The sequence below is a fragment of the Chionomys nivalis genome, chromosome 5 (assembly GCF_950005125.1).
Source record: "Chionomys nivalis chromosome 5, mChiNiv1.1, whole genome shotgun sequence".
Classification (NCBI taxonomy): domain Eukaryota; kingdom Metazoa; phylum Chordata; class Mammalia; order Rodentia; family Cricetidae; genus Chionomys; species Chionomys nivalis.
In genome coordinates, this window is record NC_080090.1 from 110,056,079 (window position 1) to 110,080,669 (window position 24,591).

A 24,591-nucleotide genomic window follows, 5' to 3' on the forward strand; every position below is an offset into this window, starting at 1 on the left:
CTAGTAGCTTTAGTCAGGGGACCAAACCTCTAAAGCATGGAACTTTCAAAGACATTCCACACATCCAAGCTATAACTAAGCTGTAACACTTTGATTCTAAGAACTAACCACAATCTAGCACTTGTGGGAACATAGAATAATAGACACAAAAAGGAGCAGAGAGCATAACTACTTCTCTTGCACGAGCCAACACTGAGGGTGATTGGGATGGTGGACGGTTGGGCTTTTCTCTGCTAACTTGGCATAAGGTAGAGTTACCTGGGAAGAAGAACCTGATTGGAGAAATGCTTCCATTAGGTTGCCTATAGGAAAGTCTATAGGGCATTTCCTTGATTAGGGTTTGATGTGGAAAGACTTAAACCATCATGAATGATGCCACCCCTTAGCAGGTGGGCCTTGCTTCTCTAAGAATGCAGGTCATGCAAACCAGGAAGAAGTCTTCCTCCATGACTTTAGGTTCTTGCAGTGCAGGAGTTTCTGTCCTGGACTATGATATGCAATTGTAAGCTAAATTGCTTTCTTCTCCATGTTGCTTTTGTTCATAGTGCTTTATCACAGCAATAGAACAGTGTCTTAGTCCCTGTTCTATTGCTATGAAGACATACCAGACCAAGGAAACTTTTATAAAAGAAAACTTTTAATTGGGGCTGGCTTACAGTATCATCCCGAGGAAGCATGGGGGCATGAAGGTGGACTTGGTGCTTGGGTGGTAGGTGAGGTCTTTACCTCCTGATCTACATGCAGAGAGGGAGTCACAGGGCCTCAAAGTCCACCCTCAGTCCCATACCTCCTCCAACAAGGTCACACCTTCTAATCCTCCCCTGACAGCTGAAGCATGATTAATAAAACTCAGAGACAAGAATTGGAGCTCAAACTGGTCAGAAAAGCAAAGCAGCCAACCATTTGCTCTTACTTTACCTCAGTCTGAAACGGCGATCCTGCCTCCAGGAATCTCAGAATGAGACTGTGACTGACAGCTGTCTCCTCCCTTTTTATAATCCTCTCTAGTTCTGTGATTAAAGGTATGCACTACTGGGATTAAAAGCATGTACCCCTCCGTTTCTATGGCAACTAGTATGGCTACTGGGATTAAAAGTGTGTGTTACCACTGCCTGGTCTGTAAGGCTGGCCAGTGGTGCTGTTTTACTCTCTGATTTTCAGGCAGGCTTTATTTATTAAAAGACAAATAAAACACCAATACAGACAGCTCATCAACTGGGGACTAGGCTTGCAAATATATTAGCCTATGGACCAGTCTCATTCAAACCATCACAGACTGGTTGTAGACAAAGACATAGCAATTCAGAACAGTTTATGACATAGTCCTCTGAGGTGTCCCTTGAAGGAATCAAAATTTTTCGAAGACACTTAATGTAATGTTGGTGAGCATTTATTCTTTCTGTGTCTTTCATTTTTTTGTGGTACAAGTGATTGAGCCTGTCACCTTACACATGCTACTCAAATGCTCTACCACTGAGCTTCCACCTAGTCTGAGTATTCTGAGACAAGGGCTTATTAAGTTACCCAGGCTGGCCTTGAACTTGTTAGTGATCCTTCTGCTTTGGCCCCCTGAAGAGCTAATATTAGACGCCTGTGACACCAGGTTCCACTACTCATTTTCATTTATCTATTAGGAAACAAAATCACACAAAGCATGATTTTATTGATAAAGATAGTACATTTTTAGGTAGGGAAATAAATATAGAGACTTAGGGGGGAAAATGAAAACAGCTTTGCTTCATGACTGTTACAAAGATGAAACAACTTGGTACATCCAGCAGAATCTAGATATAAATGTCTTTACTGTAAACAGCATAAACAACTAGAACAAGTCTTCCAGCCGAACAATGATGTAGCCCAAGTCACCCCACTGAAATACTGTCCGTCAAAGCCAGTGGTCTGTCTTTGTGGAGCCTTGGCATGATGCATTCAGCTAAGATACTAGTATCTGCTCTTCACAGGCCCAGTGGACAGCATTTAATTTCCTACCACAAATGTTATTTACTTGTGCAATCCAGAGTAGCTCTCCACAGTGTGTTCTCTCCTGGTCTTCAGTTCACTGGAAGAGACATATACGCACAAGAAAGTGGACACAGCACCCAGTGCATGCAAACCCCCTCAGTTCCTCTGGGCTATTTTTGGTGTTCTCATACTTCCTTTCACTGTTATCATCGATTCTCCATGCTCCTAAAATGACACTGGTGCCCTATTGTTTTTTCCTGTGCTATAGAAAAGAGGGACCATATGACAAAAAGGAGAAATTTATGGAAAATGTTCCACATAACAATGGCATCCAAAACATTAACTGACCCAAGTCTCACTCTGGGTTCTGTTCTAGCATTCCAAGGAAGAGCAGAACGAGGCCTGTGTGATTCTCACAGAACATTAAGAGACCTTAACAGACCAGCACCAAAAGATGCAGTAATAATGTCTTCCGTTTCAGGTCCATTATCATTGCGCTTGAAACGTTCATTTTTAAAAAGAGGCAAACCAGTGGAGACCATGCTGGTTGCTGTCAGTTAGCAACCCATAGAAGGGATTTAGCTTGGAATGTATGAGTTACGGTTTGTCAGAATTCATGTCTCTACGTGCAGTCCCATGTGGAAAATGTACTTCATTAATTATTCAGGAAAGAACTCTCTTGTCTGCCACTTGTACTTATTTGAACTTTTGGCCAAGATAAGCCTGGAAGGAAGAGTGTGCTGGCTTGTGAAAGGGAACCAAGGGTGGGGCTCAGAAGAAGGAGGGGCTGTGTGGTTTTTTTTTTTAATTTTTTACATTTCTTCAGTTAAAAGTTACCTCACTCTTCAGCCACAGTCTCTCACTAAAGGAACAGTTTGCCAAGTCTGCTCCCAGAAAGAGAAATAAGGTATTGTAAATATTTCTTTGGTTAAAAATGTTTGTGTTTTCCTTATTGTAGTGCCTAGTGAATTGCCAAGACCTCTACTTGAAACTGAGACTAATAGATGAGGCTCCCTTTCCTCAGTGCTTTTCGGTACAAGTCAGCTACTTAACCTTGAACCTGTTTGAAGTCTGACCAACTAAGAGGAAGATGAACTAATTTCAAGGACACTTCAGCTGTTCCACTTGCAATTGTGAGAAACATGAGTGGATTTCTTTCCTCTAGCCATGTCTGGACTTTCCATGTATTGAGTTGTATTTGTCATCTTAACAAGGGGAAATAGAACATTCTTAGAATAATTGAATCCCAATCTTTCTAACCCTTCTTATGGGGTGTCTTCACAGTATGAACTTCGGTATATGAAACTAATGGTTGGCTCATGCCATCTATAGGAACCATTTTCCCAGCTATCAGCATTCCACCTGTCTTTAGCTTCTTTCACTACTGTGGACTGTCGGAGTGCCTGGCACACCTTACTCTTCGGAAGCACTCCAACTTAACAACTGCTCCAGAAAAGGGCTCTGGGAAATAAAGTGGTGCTGGGAGGCAATTAAGATGCTGTTTTCTGTTATGCATAGTTTCATAAAGATTAAAGCATTATCACCAGTAAAGCAAGAGATCTTGAGTATTCTTTCATGGGACAAAGAAGAAACACATCCCTGCTGTCACTTCCTCTACTTCTTCCTCATCCCTCTTTTAAACTTCTTTTGCTCCTTGTTGGTCCTACATCACTCACTCTGGCTTTTACCGTCCAAAACCTGCAGATCACTTGCCACACTGACCACAAGTTTTGTATTTATAGCAAAGAGAATGGGACTGCACTTTTCACTGGTCTGCAGCTATGCGCCATCAGTCAATATATCTAACTCCTCTGTTCCTAAGTGTCTTAGGTATTAAATGGGAGCGTTGGACTAGGGTGGTTCTAAGGTTCCGTTCAAGCTCTTGTGTTAGAAGTGTGTTTGTTTATAATGGTGTTGTTCTGATAGATGTCATGATCATTCTTCCTTTCTTAATGTCCTCTTCAGTGTGTATAGTGATTTCATATATATATATATATATATATATATATATATATATATATATATCACAGCAATGCAGCAAGGAAAGACTCTAAAGGCACATGGAATGCTGAAAGGTGGAGAAATCATTTTTTGTAGATAGCATGAGCCAACCATTAGTCCCATACATCAAAGTTCATACTGTGAAGCCACTCTACCAATTTATGACTTCTGAAAATTTCAAAAGAGCATTAATTTTGTAAATAATACAGTAGGGGACAGGCAGATAGTTAAATCAATACATTACTTGCCTCGCAAACATGAGAACCTGAGGTTGATCCCATAACTCATGTAAAAAGCCAGGCATGGTAATTACCATTTGTAACCCCAGTGCTAGGGGCGTGCTGATAGCTGGCTGCTCAGCCAGTGTATCTTACTCGGTAAATCAAAACAACATGATGAAGATCTCCTGAGAAGCAACAGAAGATTGTCTTATGTCTTTTATGACTCTACATGTAAATATACCTACAAGTGTGTCTGTGTACACACACAGACACACACAGACAAGCAAGCAAGCCAGACAAAGACACAGAGAGAAAGAGACAAAATTTCTGATTGTTCAACACTTACATCTAAATTATTTCCAATAAAATCTCATCTTGGAATTTGGTATCTTTCAGGAATTATTTCTTGGGTTAGATGGCCAGTGTAGTGCTTCCTTATGGTTGTTTCTAAAGATGGGAGTTATCAGAGTTTTCTCGCTTGTATATTTTAGACTATGCTTAATACATTACTGGTTACTGGTAAGAGTTAAGATAAGTGGATAGTAACTGTTCACACCAGGCTATCTCTTTTGTTAGAGAAAAGCACGATTTTCAGGAAGTTCATGTGCACAAATAAGTACTATATTAAGGTGATCTGCACATTGAGATATAAAATTCCCAGGCACTGAGATGTTGCTTGCTCTCTTCCCTTGCTGGTTAATATGATTTGCAACAGAAACAAACATTTTTTCTTCTAAATAGATTTCATGAATTTAAAAACTATAAGTTGTGTAACCAAAATATAACCTGAAAAGACATGATCTTTCAGGAAGCAGTTGTTTCTAAGATGGTATTTTTATGGGGGAAGGAATACTGGCAACTTCCCAAGGATTTGTTGGAGGGTAGAGTAACTACAAGACAGGAAGGGGTTTTGTTTCTTCAAAGAGTATTTTCCCTGAGCCCATCTGGAAATTTCATAGTGGGTAGAAACCACACCTTGGGTGTGACCCTGAGTCTGGGAAGCTGTTTAGTCAAGTGTAGCTTTATGCGTGGGAGGGATTTCAAAAGAATTGCTGTAAAATAAATCACATAAAGTTATGATGTAACCAAGAGCTACACACACTTGTCCTTGATTTTAGTTTTTAACCCAGAGAGAGAACTCCTGGCTTTTCCAAAGCCTTTGTTGCAGATTTCTCAGTAGAAATGTGCTGTTCAAACAAGACCCAGCACAGTCCCTATGGAAGGCCCCAGGCTTAGGCATTTGGGAATCAGTCATTTTGAAAATTATTTGACTATAGAGAAACAGTAGGATAATATATATGTATATATTTGTGTATATATATATATATATATATATATATATATATAGCTTATATATTTGACTCAGTTTTAAATGACATTTTAAGTTAAAATGCCAGACAATTAGAAATGAGATTTAGAAAATGAATGTTATGTATGTAATATAATATGGTAGAATATGAACTTAGAAGATGAATGTCATCTATGGAATGCAGTTAATATAATAATATAAGCATTAGGAAACTTCGAGTTCTTTTGTTAAAGAAAAGTAAATAAGAAGAAAGGGAAACTACTTTCAATTTCTGTATTAAGAATTTCCAATTTAATTGTGCATAAAATCAATTAAAGTAAGTAATTCTTAGTGCATGACAAAAAGTAAAGACTATTTGGGGCAAAGTGTTCAGCTATATGCTGTTGGATATACAAGGCAATATAAGAAGAAAATATTGTCCCCACAGAGCTTTGGCAGACTACTCAGAGACATAAAAGTAATAAATGTAAAGGAAATGGAAAAACTGCCTTGGCACTCAGCTGTCAATTGGTTATAATCCAGCTATTCTCTGAGACACTTAAGCCCAATATTTTGAGGTAAGTCTCTTACATTCTGTGTTTTTAAGTGTTGGAATAAATAAGACAAAAGTGGTATAGGGTTAGAAGTTTGTTAAAATCAGCTCAGTTCTTTTTATAATTGTATATAGCTATCCCTACTTGGACAGATACTAAAAAAAATAAATTAAATGGAAAAGATTTAACATTTGTATGATCTCTGTCTTATGCTTTTTTTAGGAACCCCATGGCTTCTCTAGCAGTGTCCATCAACCAGTTTGCCTTGGAGTTTAGCAAAAAGCTAGCTGAATCTGCTGAGGGTAAAAATATGTTCTTTTCTCCTTGGGGCATCTCAACTTCATTGGCTATGGTGTATTTTGGTACCAGAGGTACCACTGCAGCCCAAATGTCCCAGGTGAGTGGCAAAAACCAGCCGTACTCCACTGTCTGAATGTGAAAAGGTTTTTAAAATTCCAGTTGGTTCACATTTCACAATACCACTCAAAACACTTAGAAAGTGATGTACAGTGAAAGAAATCCATTTGAATTTGTTGTTTGTTGCCAACTTTGTTACCATATGACTTTAATCCCAGCAGGAACATCTTTGGAGTTCAAAGCAAGCCTGGTCTAAAGAGCAAGTTCCAGGCTAGTCAGAGCTACAAGCTAGCATTGTGTCTCAACAACAATAAAGTTGTTCTTCGGAAAATTCTTTAAGAACTTGTATTCATCAGAAAAACAGATAAATGATGAGGTCATACATTTTAGTTTAGAACCAGACACAGTTCTATTTTGTTGATAAACCTGTCTTTAAAACTAATATCCAAATTTTAAATTACAGAACTTTTTAGCATCCCTCTGAAAGAGAAAATTAAAGAAGTCTAGCTGTGTGTAATCTCAGCACTTAAGATGCTGAGGCAGGAGGATAGCTGTGAGTTCTAACTCAGCCTGCAGAACATAGTGAATTATATGCCAGCTTGGAACTACAAAGTGATAGGCTATCTTAAACAAAACAACAACAGAAGAATTCTGCTTTCAAGCTTTGTTTGGTCACATCTTTGTTTAAACCTCAGGGATATGTCTAAATCTGAAGATCTCAGAGATAGTATTTAAATATAAAGTTAATATTGTGTAAAATAAAAATAATTATATACAATATACTTATAGTAAAATATATGGCAAAAGTCATATGTATGTATACGTGTAATCAGGTATGTGAATACAACTGACTATAGTTAACTGGTTAATAAGCTTTCCTACAGATTTGTTTTTAGGAGGACTCCATCTTCCCATGAATATATTCCAGGGTAATGTTTGTGCATGATGAAATTATAAGCAACTTTGTTGCGATGAGTCTAGTGTGCTTGCTATGCACCTCATTATCCTAGGGCAGGTGGTCCTTACTCTGATCCATCATCTCCTGGTACACTGTGGTACACTTGAGGGAAAACAGGAGAATAGCATCTTTCCTGCTAGCTTCCAAGAGAAATGCTAGGGTGAAAGTGAAGGGTATGTCTGTATATATTGAGTTGTGTTAATGAAAAATAAAGCAATCAACTAGAAAAAGAACGAAAAGACCTGAATTTTAATAGCTGTTTTGATTAAAGTATCTAAATGATGGTATCAATTGAACACTGTGCTTTTCATTTTCCCTGTTTAATTTATTTATTCGTACAGTATTATGACACATGTATACAGTCCATAATGATCATGGTCTCCTCCCCTCGAATATTTGCATTCCTATTCCAGGGAGCTCTGAAGTCTTGTCTTCTAATTCTTTTTACAATATAGAATAGATTATTGTGAATTATTCACCTTCCTGTGGGGCAAAACACTCAACCTTATTGCTGCTGTCTAACTGTACTTTGGTACCCGATCATCCTCCTTCCATCTTTCTCCCTGTTTCTGTTAAGGTTATGGAGACAAAATAAACTGAAACCTACTTTATTCTAAACAGTTTTTATAGCACACCCCACTTCTGACACTAGATACTAGAGGTCTTCTCCATAGTCTGTACTCAAAGTCACAAATTCTTATATATTGTACCCACAAATATCACTAGATCCCACAGCTGAAGGTTTGGTCCCTAAGGTTTCTTTGCAATTCAGATGCAGTCAGAACTCTGGGCTATTTTACCCATGTGTCTTCTGATCCAAAAGCCAGCTATAAACTGAAGCTCCCAAGACATCCTCATTAATCTCAGTTAATTTGCTAGTGTGGCTCACAGGATTTAGGAAAATGCTTGCTTATTGGCTTATTTTAAAGAATGCTACTAAGGATGCAGATGAACAAATGGGTGGGGTAATGTATGAAGAATAAAAGCTGACAGTTTCCATGACCTTTCCCAGGGCACAAATCTTTGGGAATCTGCAGATGCCCACCTACTTTCTGAACCCTGTCTTCTGGGGTTCTGGGAAGACTTGATTATGTTTTTGAATGATGAGAGTCAAGTACAAAGAAACTGGGCAAAGATGCATTCTGATGCTGACAGACTGACACTGAGGAAACCTAGCAAGCCTGGCTCTCCTAGGTTTCCTTAGTTCCCTATGCAGTGTTTCTTCTCTAAGTTTGGAACAAGTGGTCTTTTTTACTTGTTTGTTTATTTGTTGTATTTTGTTTTCCTAAGAACCTCTACCAAACAGAAAAGTCAGAGGATGTCTTGAAGGCATTGTTAAAGACAGAAGGATGGAGGAAGGTTACATTTTTAGTTAAAACCATCAGGTCTTGGGCTTTTTTGGTTGGGAGGTTTTTTTATGACATCTTGTATTTCCTCACTACTTATAGGTCTATTTAAATTGGTCACCTGGTCTTGATTTAATTTTGGTAAACGGTACTTATCTAAAAACAAGTCCATTTCTTTTGTATTTTCCAGTTTTGTGGCATACAGGCTTTTGTAGTAGGATCTAATGATTCTCTGAATTTCCTCAGTGTCTGTTGTTATGTCCCCCTTTTCATTTCTGATCTTGTTAATTTGCATGTTCTCTCTCTGCCTTTTGATTAGTTTGGATAAATATTTGTCAATCTTGTTGACTTTCTCAAAGAACCAGCTCTTTGTTTCATTCTTTGTATTGTTTTCTGTGTTTCTATTTTGTTGATTTCAGCCCTCAGTTTGATTATTTCTAGTCTTCTACTCTTCCTGGGTGAGTCTGCTTCTTTTTTTTCTAGACTCTCTGAACGTGGCTGACAAGGAGGGCTGACTGAGAAGTCAAGGACAATGGCACTGGGTTTTGATTCTACTGCATGTATGGGCTTTGTGGGAGCCTAGTCTGTTTGGATGCTCACCTTCCTAGAACTGGATGGAGCGGGGCGGACCTTGGACTTCCCACAGGGCAGGGAACCCTGACAGCTCTTAGGACTGGAGAGGGATGGGAGGGGGAGTGGGTGGAGTGGGAGGGAAATGGGAGGTAGGGAGGTGGTGGAAATTTTTAATAAAAAATAAAAATAAATAAAAAGAATCAAAAAAATTTAAAAAAGGTTACATTTTTAGTTTTTATAATCGATCTTGTGGAAGAGAAACTAGTATCTGTGGCTTGGGCTTCAGAAGGGAGCAGGTGAAAACAGGCCAAGAGAAAGCTGATGAATGCGGCATGAACATTGTTCCATTCTATCCTGATGGTGTTCTAATTACCTGGAAAATAATAAAGGTTATGAGAATTAGGTGCCAGGAATTCAAGTGTATGAATTAGAGACAAAAATTATATGTCACATATCATACCACTTCTGATTTTTTATGAAATAAACTTTATGTGTCCATATATGAAATCCTAGTTCTATCTTTATTTCCACAAAAAACAGGATTTTCTTCTTTATGTATAAATGATAACCCACTGTTTAAAACACATTTTCCTTGTATATACTTACCTCTCTTTTTAAAACATATGAAAAGCAAGAGAATTTTACTTCAGAATATTTTCAACATTGTTACAAATATCCTATAGTGTATGACAATAAAGACACGAGTAACTTATTTTGTTTGTTTTCTTGCCAAGTGTTTACATCAAACTTTTGTTAATTTATATTTTTTATTGATTTTTAAATTTTATCTTGCATACCAACCAGTTTCCCCTCCCTCCTCTCCTCCCATTCCTTCATCCCACCCCCTATCTTCACCTCTTCCCATCCCCATCCACTCCTCAGAAAGGATAAGGCTTCCCATGGGAGTCAACTAGCACTTGAAGAAGTTGAGGCAGGACCAAGCTCCTCCCCCTGCATCAAAGCTAAGAGAGACATCCCACCATAGGGAATGGGTTCTTAAAAGCCAGCTCATGTGCCAGGGGCAGATCCTGGTCCCACTGTTGGGGTCCAACAAACAGATCAAGCTATGCAACTGTCACCCATATGCAGGCTCCCTAGCTGTCATTCTCCAGTGTATGAGCTCCCACGAGCTCAGGCCAGCTGTCTCTGTGAATTTCCCAATCATGATCTTGACCCTTGTTGCTCTTATACTCCCCCTTGCTCTTTTCAAATTGACTCCCAGAGCCCCGCCCAAGTCTTGGCTGTGAATCTCTGCTTCTTCTCCCATCAACTACTGGATGAAGGTTCTATGATGGCAATTAGGGCAGTCACCAATCTTTTTTTTTTTATTGAAAAAAAAATTTTCCCACTTCCTCCTCGCCTCCCATTTCCCTCCCCCCCCTCCCGCCCCTCTCCTCCTCCCCCCACTCCTCTTCTCCTCCCTCTCCAGTTCCAAGAGCAGTCAGGGTTCCCTGCCCTGTGGAAAGTCCAAGGTCCTCCCACCTCCATCCAGGTCTAGGAAGGTGACCATCCAAACTGTCTAGACTCCCACAAAGCCAGAACATGAAGTAGGATCAAAATCCCGTGCCATTCTCCTTGGCCTCTCGTCAGCTCTCATTGTCAGCCATGTTCGGAGAGTCCGGTTTTATCCCATGCTTTTTCAGTCGCAGTCCAGCTGGCCTTGGTGAGCTCCCAATAGATCGGCCCCACTGTCTCAGTGGTTGGGTGCACCCCTCATGGTCCTGACTTCCTTGTTCATGTTCTCCCTCCTTCTGCTCCTCATTAGAACCTTGGGAGCTCAGTCCGGTGCTCCAGTGTGGGTCTCTGTCTCTATCTCCATCCATCACTAGATGAAGGTTCTATGGCGATATGCAAGATATTCATCAGTATGGTTATAGGATAGCTTCATTTCAGGTTCCCTATCCTCAGGTGTCCCAAGGAACTAACTGGGGACGTTGCCCTGGGCACCTGGTAGCCACTCCAGGTTCAAGTCTCTTGCCAACCCTTAGGTGGCTCCCTTAACTAAGATATGAGTTTCCCTGCTCCCCTATCCAACTTTCTTTTATCCCCAATCACCCCGATTCCCCCAGTTCCCCTCATCCTCTCCTTCACACTTTTCTCTCCCCATCTCCCCTCACCCCCATCCCACCCCAATCTTATTTCAGGAGACGGACAGTTAGGCCCCCTCTCCACTATTGCTACAAGTAATAGCTGTGGTCACCCTTGGGAATTCCTGGGAAGTTCTCTGGTACCAGGTTTCTCCCCAACCCCATAATGGTTCCCTTTATCAGATATCTCTCCCTCTCTGTCCCTCCCCCAACTTGATCATCCAGATTCCTTATATTCCCATCCTCTGTCCCCTCTCTTCTACCCACCCTGCCCACAGTTTTCTCAGCAGATTTCACCTATTTCCCCTTCCCAGGGCAATCTGTGGATTTCTATTTTTTTTTTTTTGAGACATGATTTCTTTGTGTAGCCCTTGCTGTCCTGGAACTCACTTTGTACGCCAAGCTTAAAGAATCTTCTAGACCAGGATTAAAGGTGTGTACAAACACACCCTCCCGTGAGAAACTTAAAAGAGTTTTTTTGTTTGTTTGTTTTTTTAAATTCACTTAAAGAGCTTTTGAGGCACTCAAATGAAACTATATGAGCTCAATTGGAGGTTCTGTGTTCAGTTATTTATATATTCTGTGGTCATAAGAACTACTGATTCATATTTACAAATACATTATTTTATATGGATACTTATCTGCAAAGTGTATTGATTTACTTATTATTGAAATCACAGGTACTTCAATTAGACAAAGGACGGCTCTTCAAATCTGGCCCTGCTTGTGAAAAGAAGAGAAAAATGGTATTTATATATTCAATATCCAGAGGACAGTTGTGGGTGGATTGCTTCTAATTTACATGTTTGTGGTCAGTTTAATCAATCCCTTTCTTAGATTAAATATATCAGAATACTTTTCAGATTCCAGAGTGACTGTGCTTTGTAGCAATATTCTTTCCTTCTTGTCTTATTGCTCTTTTCATCCCTTTCAAGTTTTTGTTTTAATTTTGAAGTCATTTTTGTCTGTCTTTGCAAACTAATAGTAAAGGAAACATACCTTCATTAATATTTTATACTAGAAATATCAAAGAAAATACTTTTATCTATTTTAAATAAATTACTTTTACTTAATGCTTGTAATACACCAAATAATTTCATTTAACTATATTGTTATATATTATTTTACTTTTGTTCAGCATTTTTTCTAATCCTCTTTCTTATAAAGGAATTGAATTCAGACAAGGTTGAAGAAATGCACTCTGATTTCCAGAACCTTGCTGCGGAAATACTCAAGCCTGGAAATTCCTACATACTCAAAACAGCCAATAGGATATATGGGGAGAAAACATATCCATTTCATAATGTGAGTGTAAATGTCTTTTTGTTCATTAATAAAAATAGAAGGAGTAAGCAAGAACTAGCAATAAAGTACACATTTCTCTAGGGGCCCCAGAAAAAAAAAATCTTAATGTGGATAGTATCTCCTGGCAAGAAATCATTTTGCAATGATCATGCATACCAAGTTTTGAAGTAACCAGTGTTGGATCTGAGACAGGAGTGACTCATGGACACATAGACATTGGTTTCTTTAGCTAACATTTGTTTCATAAGAAAATCTAATGGGCAAACATAGAGTCATGTAATAATAGGGTAGAACTGAAGGAGCCAAAAATGGTGTCCCTCACAGGACTGTGGCTAGAAGCTGTCCCTGGAAACAAAGAGGACTTTGAGATGAGAGTAGAGGAAATTCCCACAACAGGATTCTAGAGATATTGTCAATATGGAACATGAAATAATGCCAAGTTCCTACTTTTGTTAATGGTTAAAATCCCACCAACAGAAATCTTGGTGACCTTGTTGCACTAAGACTCAAATGGTCGCCAGACTACAGTAAGTCATTTTTCTTTTAAGTTTGTGCATCGCACCACTTGAAAGAGATCAACAATAGTGTAGACTAAATCATCTAGGGGCAAAAAGCAAGGGATTAGATAGGACAGGAGAGAAGCAGGTACTCTGTGGTTTCAAGCATGTGATGGGTGCCCACTTCCATGAGTTCTTCTGAATTTAGGGCCTTGGGCTTTGTTAATCCTGGATCTATAACACATCTACGCAGAGCCTTAAAGACAGTTTTATTAATGTCAGGCTTTTGGACTTCTACTTGACTCATTATCAACAGAGTTGAGCTCAGTAGCATTGGACTCGAAACAAAAGGAATATAGGCATCTGCACATCTTTTTATGAGTCTAGAGGTGAATTAACATGGTGTAGTGCCTCATATTTGTGTTTTATTTTTGCTGGATTATAAATCCCAATGCAGATCTCCCAATGTTTAAACCATTTCTTGGGGACGGGATTAATTTGTCACTATTTACTTCCAAATAAGCAAACTAAAGGAACCAACACTGTACCTCCCCAAGAAAACAAGTTATGTTCCCGTAGCAACTGCAAGCTCAGTTAAAGTCAGCTGTGTTGAGTGCAGTGGGGTGGATCATCAAAACTCTGTAGACAGAGCTCTTTCTCACTCCCTCAAAGAGACCAGTAAGGTCTTTTGCCTCACTTCCAGGTCACATTGCCTGGCAGAATATAGTTATCTTCAGTTGCTATAAGTTCCTGGGGATTTGGAGACCTCAAGCAGCCAAGTTGCAGACTCACAGGCCTTGTTGGGTTCCTATTCCTCACACAGAAAGCCATGTCCAACTCTAAATTTCATTTGGCCACAAGATAACTTGACATATAGGCTTCTGTTTTCATTCTATTCTCAATTCCAGGTCTGAATAAAACACAACAAAACATACATGCAAGTAGCATTATGTAGACAGGTTGTGTTTATGTATTAAGGAATATATATGTAAATACATACACCTACGTGAATGTAACAACAATTAATGAAAAGCAGAGCCCATGAATTTGAAAGAGATCAAAATCAAGTATACAGAAAAAATTAAAGGTGGGAAAATAATGCAATTATAATATCAAAAAATAAAATAAATAATATCTAAAAATAGTCAAGAAGGGGTTGCCAAACTCAGACCAGTAGGCTTGCAGATTGTCCTTCTCTACCTGGAGTTCTGTATAGCTAGCTGGGATGAGGAGGATTACATTTACATTTTGACAGATACAGGAATGATGAAGTAGAGATGGAGTTGTGGAGGGAGAGTAGTTGTCCTCAATTGATTTCTGTTTTAAATAATGTACATAGGTTTGATTTCTCAGTTTTGGACAGCTGTACAGAAGTGTATTTTATCTATATCTTTCAGAAATATTTGAAGGACATGCAAACATATTTTGGTGCAGAACCACAGTCTGTTAACTTTGTTGGAGCTTCTGGCCAGATCAGAACAGAGATCAACTCCTGGGTGGAAAGTCAGACTGAGGGTAAGTTGTCGTCAGGGCATAGCTAAGGGCTTGCGCCAAGCTTCATCATATTTGTATGAAATTGTGCCATATATGCCTATGTATTTCTTTAGTGGAACTGTGGGATATATACTAAGTAATCAGAATTTTTATTTCCATTTATATCTGTAAGTTTTAGATTGGTAGCCTCCCCAGGAAATCCTATGTAAAATATAGAAGGCAAACCTCCACTTTTCCAAGTAGACAGAAAAAAGGGATATAGTTTACAGATTTCAAAGAGGAGTCAAAAATAAAATAAAATAAATGAAAAATGGGAACTAGGAATGACTATTGCACTTGTAATTTTAAAGAAAAATGGCTATTAATTAATAAAAAAATAGACCAAAGTTTTACTAGTGCATGATTGTAGTTATCTTGGAAATTAAGATTATTTGTTAGAGTTTGGAGTACAAAAATTATTCTGCTACAGTCCTCCCTGGGCTTGTTATGTTTGCCAGCCATCCAGAGCAGTCCTTGAGAGAGGATGTGTCCTTCTTGTCTTTATCTTCATTGCCACCAGATTTCGTTGTGTCTCTTTTACATTCTTCTGTGCTCGCATTGTTTCTCGTTTAATGTCTATATTTTTTAAGTATCGGGATCCAGGACCAGCCCAGACCTAAATCATTTCTCACCAGAGTAGAGGTGTAGGAATGAAAACACAGCTCACATGACTATATAAGGAGGGAGTTTTCAGTGATCCTTCAAGAAATTCTGAATTCACATCCTTAAAAATGACCTGTGTTTATTACCCAAATAGCTTTTATATCAAGGCATAAACTAAGGGGGAAATTCATTAGCATTATATTTCCTAGGTAATGGGAAGAATGACTTGGGTCATGTCCACACCTATCTGTGTTCATTTTGTCACGTTTTCCTATCTATGCCTGCCCTATCATGTAGACTGAAAAACTCCTCTTCCGTAGGCAACCTCCTAAGTTACAACAATGCAGAATGGCATTAGCTTATCCTGACCATTTGCTCAGTCAATTTGTCTCTCTATCAAAGGCTAAGCAACCACCTTCTATGTGGAAGGTGCAAATTGTGCCTTCCCGGGTCACTCAGAATTTTGACTGTCATAAAATATAGGAATATGGTCTGTATAATCTAGCCTCTACATTTAAGCTCCTTCTTTCTAGAGGTCATGAGTCACTGGCCTGAGGATTACATTAACTCAGTATGACATGAACTTAACTTGATTAAATGCAGAATTCTCTTTCCAAATACAAATACATACTATCAGGTCTTAGGGCTTAGCTTAGAATGCAAACATTTTGGAGAGGTAGAAAATTAAACATACAAAGATTTTCTTACAAAAATGAATATTCTTAATATTATCTCAAGGAACAATGAGATAAACTCAAATTGAGAATTTGAGGACATTCTGCACAACAAAGGGCAATTCATTTTCAAAAAATTTATGTTTTCCAATACAGCGGACTATTCAAAATAAAAGAAACTACAAAAAAAAAAAATCACAGATAAGTGTGCTTGAAGTGCTGGTCTGGTTCCTGTTCGGGGGAAGGAACAGCTGACAGTTTTGAAACCAACTTGTTAAGAGCAGTTCACTGAAGCTAATTTTATGTTTTAGTTCCTTGCAAGATGTCTAGTTCTGTTGTTTAATACTGTTTTAGTAATCTGTCCTTGGTGGCATATGCTTATAAATTTATCCCACTGAGGTCCAGTCAGCAAGATTATACCTTTGGGGCCTGCTCAGGCTATCTGATGAGTTCTCCACACTAGCCTTGGGCTACATAGAAAGATGTTTTGTTAAACATACAGACAAATAAACTAATTATCTAACTAAACCAATATTTATTATCAACTGTTTTATAAATGTGATATAGCATCAATATGCAACTATATCTTTTCCAGTATCTATTGCTAGGAGAAAAATACAATGCTTGTGAAGTAGTGTAAGTCAATATTTATAACAAGTTTTCCTTTGTTTTTTGTTTTATGATCCTGTTAACCTTATTATCTGCAAACAAAACATTGTGTCTTCCTTCTATGCAACTAATGCCACATTTCATTTTCTTTTTTAATATATTTTTAAATTTTTATTATTATTTTTATTGAACTCTACATTTTTCTCTGTTCCCTTCAACCCTCTCCCAAGGTCCCCATGCTCTCAATTTACTCAGGAGATCTTGTCTTTTTCTACTTTCCTTGTAGATGAGATCCATGTATGTCTCTCTTAGGGTCCTCATTGTTGTCTAGGTTCTCTGGGATTGTGATTTGTGGGCTGATTTTCTTTGATTTATGTTTAAAAACCACTTATGATTGACTACTTGTGATAATTGTCTTTCTGTATCTGGGTTACCTCACTCAAAATGATGTTTTCTATCTCCATTCATTTGCCTGAAAAATTGAAGATGTCATTATTTTTTCTGCTGTATAGTACTCCATTCATAAATGTACCACGTCTTCCTTATTCATTCTTAGGTCAAAGGGCATTTAGGTTGTTTCCAGGTTCTGACTATGACAAACAATGCTGCTATGAACATAGTTGAGCACGTCTTTGTCACACAATTGAGCATCCTTTGGATATATACCCAAAAGTGGTATCATTGGATCTTGAGGAAGGTTGTTTCTGCACCATTTCATTTTCTTATATTGATTCATGAATTGGGATTTTGGGGAAAACTTTAAGTGACAGTAGTTCTCAAAGACTGGATACTGATATGTATTTGTTTACTATGGCTGTAAAATGATGATTATTGGAGGAGTCAGCATATTATTTTTTCCACTATTTCTCTCCTTCCTCATAGCTCTTGAGAAAAAGTATACTACATAATCTTAAATTGTTCTATTTCTGGAATATCTGAAAATATTTTTAATAGAAAACTTTATGTTTCCAGAAAAATTGGAAATTTTACTATTAAAATATGCATATCCCAGAAGCCATTTTGAAATCTGTTCTGTTCTTATAGGTAAAATTGCAAATCTCCTCCCTGACGACTCGGTGGACTCCATGACTAAGATGGTGCTGGTGAACGCCCTTTACTTTAAAGGGACCTGGGAGCATCAATTCTCAGTGCAGAACACTACTGAAAGGCCTTTCAGAATAAACAAGGTAAGAGCCGACTAAATGACATGGAATTGTCACATGATCTTATAAAAATAGATCCTACAGTAAATTGTTTTCTTTCTTAATGGTATCTTCCTGTATCCTGGCTCATATTAGGGAAGGAAAGCCTGGCCTGGGAGTTTTATGTTCCATCTACTAAAGTTTTATATTTCATTGTTTTTCTCTGAATACAGTCTATTTGCAGAATTTATCATTTCATGGTTTTGAGTATGTGGGAGCTGGGTAGAGTGGGATTTATATTTATTTCTCAGTTGAGAAATACAAGTAGTTATGGAAGTAGAGGTGTGTCTGAGTTAAACTTTCCAGAACCAAAGATTGTCCCACTCTAAGTTCTGCTGTTTCTAGTAAGCCCATTATAGTAGTGTGTGTGTGTGTGTGTGTGTGTGTGTGTGTGTAAGCTGGGTAGAGATGAAACAAAGTTAAAGATAGGTATGAGGGATTCCAAGGGCTATCAGCTTGCCATCACCACAATAAAATGCAGCTTGAAAGAAGGAAAAAATAGTAGCTCATGATTTTCTAGCTCTAGTCCGTGGTCACCTTCCCAGAGAACATAAATGTAGAAAGTCAGTCATGAAGCAGTTACTCACTGTATGGAAGGGAGGGGAAGACAGAGACTGAGGGAGGAAAAGGAAGGGAGAGAGGGGGAGGAGGGAAAGAGAAACTAGGGTCCCAATACTCCGGGGTGCTGAGGGATAATCCTTCTGTAAACGGTGAATGTGTAGTATCCTCATTGGTTAATAATAAAGCTGATTTGGCCTATAGCACAACAGAATAAGGTTAGGCAGAAATGCCAAACTGAAAATACAGAGAGAAAGGAGGGCAGAGTTGGGGGCAGTCCTGTGACCAGCCAGCCACAGAAAGACGTGCTGGAAGACAGGTAAAGCCTCTAACCATGTGTGTTATTGTAGATTAAAAGAAATGGGTTAATTTAAATCTGAGAGCTAGTTAGTAATAAGCCTGAGCTGTTGGCTGAGCATTTTGTAATTAATATAAGCGTCTGTGTGTTTATTTGGGACCAGACAGTCTGGACAGAAAAACTCTGCCCACCTCCGTTTACACCAATGATCCAACCTCCTTACTAAGCACCACCACTTATAGATTACAGCATCCCTGCAACATTACCAGCTGGCAACAAGGACTTCCAAGGCTTTCACAATGATCTTTGGGGTACACTTCAGACCCAAACTTCAGTAGTTTAGAATGTGTCCCATTCAAAATATTGTCAGGAAAAATTTTTCTTATTTTTTTTCTCCACTAAATTTCTACCATAATTTTTTCTGCTGGATGAATTCAGAAATTTTTCCTGTTTTTAATCCACAATGGTCAAACATAGCTACTCACAACATCTCTTTGAGAACAGGCCGATAAACCCATTTTAAATTCCTAGAGGGAGAATTTTGTAGCACTGTAAAGCCAGTTGACATAGACTGTCTTAGTGGTTGGTTTTAGCAGTGAGATTTGAAAAGGACACTAGTTGGTGCCATTATATGCACACCCTGGAAACCATCCCTGTATTCCAAGCAGTGGCCTGGCTACAAGATATCACAGCTTATGGCGAAGGCCTTCTGAATGACCGCTCCTCCACATTCAATGGATAAATAATATGTCTATAACACTGAATTGCGGAAAGTTCCTTGTGGTTTCATCTACAGCTAATTTTGTTTAAAATTACATCATGTGGGGCTAGAGACATGGCTCAGCAGTTAAGAGCTCTTGTTGCTCTTCCAGAGTACCAGGGTTTGATTCATAGCAACCATGTGGGGAAACTCCTGTCTGTAACTTGAGCTCCTGGGGATCTGATGCCCTCTTCTGATCTCTGAAGGTACTTGGACACATTTTAATAGAAGCCTTGATAATATTTTGCAAGAATTTCCCCCTAATCTATTGCTAGTTTTTCATTTATTTTAAGAATTCCAGGGTTTTTTTTTTTTTTGATACTAAAAGTACGTTTTAAGGCTCTCAAATATTTGCATGTAAAATGACACTTAATTTCTTGGTCATTTACATTTACATATTTACACGGTTTTCCTACATGTCTGCTTTTAAGTGTTTGGTAGAATCTACCAATTGTGGCATAAACAAGTTGCCCAGTTGATGTTAGATACAGGAGCTCCCTTGTTTGCTATCACTGGTATTGTTAGCAGAAATTTACAGAAGCTGTATCAGGAAAACTTCTGTGCCTCCTGTAAGGTCACAGCTTTACTATTGTCTAAGACAAAGGGAAACCGATGTTGATAGGGTAAGAATATGGAGAAAACTCCCTCTGTGACTCTGTTGTCCATTTTTATAGACCACCACCAAACCAGTGCAAATGATGTCAATGAAAAAGGATCTTCAGGTCTTCCACATTGAGGAGCTGCAAACCATAGGCCTTCAACTCCACTATCAGAACCGTGACCTTAGCTTGTTTCTTCTGCTCCCGGAAGAAGTAAATGGCCTGGAACAGGTAGATACATCAGTCTCTCTGACAAAATGGAACCTGTGCTTTCCCTTATGCTTTCATGAGAAAAACATGAGGACTTCACCTCCCTGCTTTTAAGTTTCTGCATAGGAAGACAATCAACTAATATATTTTGAGTCCTGACTAATTTGTCTTCAAACATTGTTCTACTTTAGAAAATTCTATAAAGCTAATATTACTATATTTTAGCAATACAGTCATAGACAGCTCTAGTGCAAGATGGGCATACACACAGCCTCATATACTCAGATATAGTGGTTCTTATCACAATTAGGATTACAGTGAGTTGCCTTGGACCTTCTCAGCCTAGTAGAATCTATCTAATTCAAGAATAACTTCTAGGTGAAAGTTGCCTCACGGGGCGATGGTGGCGCACGCCTTTAATCCCAGCACTCGGGAGGCAGAGGCAGGCGGATCTCTGTGAGTTCAAGACCAGCCTGGTCTACAGAGCTAGTTCCAGGACAGGCTCCAAAGCCACAGAGAAACCCTGTTACGAAAAACCAAAAAAAAAAAAAAAAAAAAAAAAAAAAAAACAAAAAAAAAAAAAGAAGAAGAAGTTGTAGGCTAGAGTGCTTACAGCTTGATCTGACTTTTGGAACCACAATACTCATTGCTAAGCAGTACCTGGTTTGTAGCTGAGGGACTCTAGGTCGTAGCAGCACGGTAGAAACAGAAATAATGCCTGGATGGCCTCTGCTTGTGGAAACCAGGAGTTTACCCATAGAGGAAAGGGCTTGTGGGACCTGGGAGCCATACTACCTGCATAAAAGACTTTCATGTTTAATCTCTTGTTGTGCCAAAGGTCAGAACTATATCTAAGCACGGAAGTCATCTGCAGACCCACTTCAAATTGATGTACATAGAAACTCTTGGCAAGGATTGGCTTCTTTTGTGGTGTCTCTGGTCAAACCCAGGGCCTCTTGTGTGCTAATCAGACTATCTAGGATAGAATTACATCCCAGCCTCAAGTAAATCTTTTAAAAATTTTTATACTATTATTTTGTATGTGTTGGGTGTTTTGCTTACTTGTATGCTTATGTACTATGTGTGTGCAGTGTTTGTGGTGACCAGAAGAGAATATTGGATGTCTTGGAGCTGGATATATATATGCCACCATGGAGGTGCTGGGCTAAGAATTTGAGTCCTCTGGAAGAGCAGCTAGTACTCTTAAGTATTGTGGCATCTCTAGCCCCCAAATCAATCTTTTAATCACTTATATTTATATATGAGTATGTATATTTATATGTATAGTGAGCTTTACATTTTTTTAAACTTATTTTTTATCAAATAAACAATTTTAAGATGTTCATCCTTTTAAGCCTGACCACACCCTGTGTCTAAGCAAATAAATGCTGAAAAGGAACATTAGCCTCTTCTGAAACAGATATCCTGAATTTCTTTGCCTAGAGTCTAGTTTTTCATTTATTTCTTAGTGTTGGTAGCTTTCCTTGATTCTGCTAGTATGAAAAAATATTTCTTTTTTTAAAAATATTTATTTATTTATTTATTATGTATACAATATTCTGTCTATGTGTATGCCTGCAGGCCAGAAGAGGGCACCAGACTCCATTACAGATGGTTGTGAGCCACCATGTGGTTGCTGGGAGTTGAACTCAGGACCTTTGGAAGAGCAGACAATGCTCTTAACCTCTGAGTCATCTCTCCAGCCCCTGAAAAAATATTTCTATATTGCTTTTGAAACTGTATGAAACTGTGGAAGACGGTAGCAATGAGACTCGTGTAGATGGAAAACATTACAGTCACAATGGGCTGCTTCTCAGGAAACCAGTCTCCTGAGATGAAGACATTGTCACATCATTAATTTGTACACTTCACAAACGTGTCACTGGCACCCAATGCTTGGGTCTATGAAGCTCCAAAATAAGCAAAAGTTTATGCTTTTTGAAACAAACTTATCAATAAAAAGTAAAATCTATTTGCTGATACAGTTAGATATATACACACATTCGTACATTATTCTTAGAAATTTTAAATTATAAAGAGAAGTAAAGAATCATATGCTCACTATAAAAGTGTTCTCAGAAGAGCTGGAGGGTTTCTCCCTTTTTTATTCTTTATTGACATAGTTTATAATACTGTGACTATAAAGCATAGGCATTTTCTTTTATCTGAGATTTTGTTTTCAGTGAACTCTTTTCCCTGTTAAGAAAAGGAACAGTTTGTGCTGTGTGTTAGTCAGTTTATTGTTGCTTGTGATTTACATCTAAAAGAAACATCTTATGGGAGAAAAGATTGATTTCATTCTTGATTTCAGCTCATCCTGGCAAAGAGGTTGTGGCAGGCAGAAATGAACAGAAGAGGCCAGAGCAAGATAGAGCCATCAAGGACACATGTTCTTTGTCCAGCCAGGCACCACCTTCCCCAATGCAGTTACCTCTTAATAGACTATTTAGAGTTTGGGTTAACATGTTTCTTATGTGAGACTTCTCATAATCTAATTCTCTGATAAATGCTCTCACGGATACAATCAGAGGCATGTTTAACCAATCTGTTAGTGGCTAATTATCTAATCAAGTTGACAGTAAGGACTCATTTATGTTCTAACAATGTACACAACAGTATAGGTTTTGTGTATGAAACAGCCAAATGCTTAGTTATATTAGGATATTTTAGTATAATTGACAACTTATATACTGTGTTAGAAGAATTTCCCTTTCAAAATCAAGTCTAATCCTTCTATTTTCTTTTCTTTCTTTTTTTTTCAAAGTATATCTCTGGCTGTCCTGGAACTCACTCTGTAGACCAGGCTGGCCTCAAACTCACAGAAATCTGCCTGCCTCTGCCTCCCTGAGTGCTGGAATTAAAGGCATGTGGCACCACCACCCGACTTAATTCTTCTATTTTCTGAGAACTACTATCTATAAAATGAAGACTCTGTAGGTCAGTGGCAGAAAGTTCTCATCATTAACTGGTGGAGTTCCAAATGTGTCTTTTGCTGCCCCAAGTAGAGGGAGTGATAGTAATCACCTCTATGTCTTTCTCTCTCTGATTTACTCACTCTTCTTGGATTCCAATCTTGCAGCTAGAAAGAGCTATCACTTACGAGAAACTGCAGGAGTGGACCAGTGCAGACATGTTGGACACCTTTGAAGTGCAGTTGTACCTCCCCAAGTTCAAGCTGGAAGAAAGTTATGATCTGAAGTCAGTCCTAAGCAGTATGGGGATGACTGATGCTTTCAGTCATAGCAAAGCTGATTTCTCAAACATGTCTTCAGACAGGAATCTATTTTTGTCCAATGTTTTCCACAAGACTTTTGTGGAAATAAATGAAGAAGGCACAGAGGCCACAGCTGGCACTGGAAGTGAGGTCGATCTTCGAATTAAGACACCTTCCATCGAGTTCAATGCCGATCATCCATTCCTATTTTTCATTAGGCACAACAAAACCAGTAGCATTCTCTTTTATGGGAGATATTGCTCACCCTAAGCTCTTCATCTCTCATTAAATGCAAGCATCTTGATGGTACCAAATAAACAATCAGAAACCATGATCATGAGATGAAAAAGCAATCATCACAAAATCATCCCATAGTCTATAAGCATTTCATACTCTAATAATAATAAATGATTGTTGAAGGAACATGTTCTGGTGATTCTGTCAAGTCTATATAGAGAGAATAGCACTTAATTTGTTTTACCACCGTAACATTTGTCTTACTGTGACCTTTATTTATGTTGCAGAAATGCTGCTCATAAGCGCCAACACTTACTTACCAAACCAGGGTCTCCTAACATGTTTGGCAGGAATGAAAACCAGGCTGGGTTGGAGGGGTCTCAGTAAGACTGAATCTGAGACAAGTTTAACGCAAGCAAACAGACTTCTATTTCCTTATCAGAAACAGAATTCAATGATGGTTGCCATGATCAATACAGTTGCAGTTACCAGGGTACAATGGTGCGTGCAAGATGTACAGGGTACACCAGACTAATGTCTAAGACCAACTGCCAAGCCAAACTTCTATATGCTTTGCTGATGTCTAGGGAACTCAGCGAAGCACAGGAAGCCAAAATGCTTCATTTCCTGAGGGAGTGCCTCAGCTTCTTGGGAACTGAAAGGCACCCAGTGCCCCTGGAGCCAAGGGCTCTTACTTGAAATGCCCACAGTGCCTGCTTCTGATGGTGGCTGGACCAGGCCAACTCCACAATTCCCTGCAGCTCTCACTCTTTTATTGCTTAATTTCAGACGATACAACTCATCTTTCAAAGCAGACCTGGAGTAGCACATCAGTCAGTGGGCTATAATGCTTCCCAATATACCCAAATTAAAAAAATTCCTGCAGATATTCCTATGGACCGTATTTTAGAAGACTAGGTTGCTAGGTTTTTTGCAGGGAGGGAG

General features: G+C 38.7%; 1 protein-coding gene across 1 annotated transcript; it reads left to right on the forward strand.

Annotated features, from left to right (window-relative positions):
• The first annotated feature begins 2,810 nt into the window (after window positions 1-2,810).
• On the forward strand, window positions 2,811-23,820 carry Serpinb10 (serpin family B member 10). The gene is made up of 8 exons (XM_057770409.1): window positions 2,811-2,869; window positions 6,249-6,423; window positions 12,028-12,093; window positions 12,515-12,652; window positions 14,547-14,664; window positions 17,613-17,755; window positions 20,061-20,216; window positions 23,275-23,820. Exons 2-8 carry the CDS (start codon window positions 6,256-6,258, stop codon window positions 23,677-23,679), a joined length of 1,194 nt encoding a protein of 397 aa, XP_057626392.1. The 5' UTR covers window positions 2,811-2,869; window positions 6,249-6,255; the 3' UTR covers window positions 23,680-23,820.
• The last annotated feature ends 771 nt before the right edge of the window (window positions 23,821-24,591 follow it).

Coding starts and splice junctions, on each gene's coding strand:
- Serpinb10 (XM_057770409.1), top strand. CDS start 6,256: ATGGCTTCTCTAGCAGTGTCCATCAACCAGTTTGCCTTGGAGTTTAGC. Junction 12,653..14,546: donor AAACATATCCATTTCATAAT/GTGAGTGTAAAT, acceptor TATATCTTTCAG/AAATATTTGAAGGACATGCA. Junction 17,756..20,060: donor GGCCTTTCAGAATAAACAAG/GTAAGAGCCGAC, acceptor CCATTTTTATAG/ACCACCACCAAACCAGTGCA.